The following is a 2,656-nucleotide window of genomic DNA, read 5'->3' as shown; positions in this document are numbered from 1 at the left end:
TCACCTCTGTCCTGGATGTGGCACATCAAGTCCTGGCTGGTTTTGGGGTGCGGTGGATAGCGCAGTGCAGATCTCCAGGACCTCCTCTGCAGTGTTACAGTTCCCAGTTCAGTTGGACTTTGCTATGAAGCTCTCCACCTTGGCTAATATGGGCTTCTACCGGCTCCGTTTGGCCAGGAGACAGAAACTACCCATGCATGCGGTTAGAGCTGAATATAACGTGCCCTGGATCAGAACCTGGTAAGGTAGGGTCAGTAAGAGGAGGAAAACAAAAAAAAAACTCATTAAGGTGGTCCCACCTCGTCTTAAACCGAATCAACTGCAACTTGTCAAACAGGCTCCTTGTCAGGGAGGAATCCTGCCTCCACTCAGTTTTAGGTCTCTGCTCTGAGCTTCCACAGGATGCAGGACAATTGCTTGTTTCCTATTCTGAAGATTGGGATTTTGATTGTGGAGTCCTTTTTTCATCATGTTCTTTCCCAAACGACGTTCCCCCCCGATAGGAGTTACCGTCTCCATGTTCACAGAGACCCCCGATGCACATAAATGCGGGCAGCGCAGAGAATTGCAGTCCACCTGCAGTCACGGCCGCACCTTGCAGGGGCCTCGATGAAGGCGGTGCCCCCCTCCCCTCTGGAGAGGGGAGAGGGAGATGGTAGGGTAATCAGGGAATGAGACACACCTGGGAAGCAATAAACAGGGAAGACAGGAAAGGAATAGGACTAAACAGAAAATCTCAAAATAAATGCACTGAAAACACAGATCACACTCTCAACATGTAAACAGCAACAAGAAGAAAAAAGCTGTTCTACAGACACCAGCAGAACATTTACTAATTCCCGAAAAATGGCTGGATGTTTTGTTTTTTCATCTTTTTTTTGGTCTTGGGCTGTTTATAGAAGCATGTGTAGCAGCTCCCCAGCACTTGAATTAACTTGCACGGTCTTGACGGGTGATTTCAAGGTTTTGTTTATTTTTCTTTTGATGTGGATCATCAGTCACCACATCCACCTCAGTCATCTCAATGACCTTGATCACCATAGTCACCGTGAAAACTAAACAGATATAAAAATATTAGAATATAAACATAAACTTACAACACAAACAACAAAATAAAACGTAGCTCGCTGCTTTCACCGGGGGACACCAAGTGTTGATTGTGCCAAACACATCTTTGACAGTTTGTTCAAGTCATTTATTGGTACAATGATTTGCCAGCTTTTATAGGGCCTGCCCTCATTAGCTACAGCAGCCCATGAGGTACATACAAACAAACAAAAAAATTTACAAAGTGCAAAGTTTGTAAGTGATTACTAATGCTGATACAGTTAAGCAAAACAAAATACAAACTACCAACAGTACTAATCAGAACAGACAAATATTAAACAATCTGCAACATCCTTAATTTAGAAAATTTACTTTAAATAATTTACAATAAATAGTCTACAAATTTAAATAATTTAGGCAATTTATTTTAAATAGCTGACTATCCATTACAGCATGAGATACCTGAATGGAAGCACAGAAACATGCAAAATGTGAATTTTGCAAAATAGTGGAGATAGTTGCCTCCCATCACATATTTAACTGTTAAATGTTGGGGCACAATTTGTTCTGCATTTCTGCACACATATCAACATTAAGTGATGAAATATTGCCCTGTTTTTTGTTTCATTCTTATTTTAATTGCCCCCCCATGAAAAAACACTGACTACCCTGGCCCTTGTAAATTTGGGCTAGATCTGACCTATGAACTGAACTACTTATTTGTAAAAATATTTCATTAAAATACCAGAATTTACCAGAATTTGCACAGAACTTACTTTTGGCTCTCTGTTGATGTGAATTTAAACTATTGAATCATGTATTATGTTCAGTTACTCTGTACTTGACTAGATTTTTTACCAGATACATTTTACATTTGCTTATTTAAAGCTTAATCTACTTCTACTTAACATGTTGAAGTTATACTACTCTGATTGGAGTTCAATTTTTGGGTACTCTAACCTATTTCTGTGTATGAATAATTGCACTATTGATTTTTTGTTTTTGCAACAAAAAAACACCACAAAATAATAATAATAATAATGAAAAAATAATAATAAAATATAACAGCCATAAGTAATGTGTACCACTTCTGAGGGCATCCTACCATGGTGGGCGTCCCTTATTTTAATTTCTGAAAGTAGGCGAACCTAAGTGGACCCTTAAAGTGAAGTTACAAAAGAAAAAGAAAACATTTAAGCAGTTCCTGTTTTATGCTTAAAAGAGAAAAAATCATAACCCTAGGCCAGAGTATTGCACACAGCAGAAAATGGAAGTGGAATTATTTTCGTTTAAACTATCTTAACTCCGTCCTTCGCTTTCACTTCCGCCTGAACCGGGAAGCGGTTGCGCCTCACATCAAATTTCACGCGAGAGTGTGTAAGGCAGAAGAGAGTGGAATCAGTCCAGCCCGCGTTAAGGACAAAGCAGCGACACGGAGCCAGCGTGAGAGCGACACAGGACAACCAGGAGTCACTTTTTACAATTTAAACACGTCTAAAAGGCGGAGAGTTGCAGTTTTTGCTTTATTGTCAGAGCTGAGTTGCACCATCGCCACGGAGAGCATATTTTAAAGGTATGGTACTTAACTTTCCCCATTAAACTTTGTGCC

General features: G+C 39.9%; 1 protein-coding gene across 1 annotated transcript in view; it reads left to right on the top strand.

Moving 5' to 3' along the window:
* Positions 1-546: 546 nt before the first annotated feature.
* The window catches only part of LOC103131541 (basic salivary proline-rich protein 4-like), a 5,344-nt gene continuing 3,234 nt past the window's right edge, over positions 547-2,656 (top strand). Inside the window, exon 1 of the mRNA XM_007543219.1 lies at positions 547-655. Within this exon, the coding sequence (XP_007543281.1) occupies positions 547-655 (109 nt within the window). The remainder of the gene's footprint in view (positions 656-2,656) is intronic.

This window comes from Poecilia formosa, unplaced genomic scaffold (assembly GCF_000485575.1).
Source record: "Poecilia formosa unplaced genomic scaffold, Poecilia_formosa-5.1.2 Scaffold785, whole genome shotgun sequence".
NCBI lineage: Eukaryota > Metazoa > Chordata > Actinopteri > Cyprinodontiformes > Poeciliidae > Poecilia > Poecilia formosa.
The sequence above is the reverse complement of the archived record's forward strand: the minus strand, read 5'-3'. Positions and strand labels throughout refer to the sequence as shown.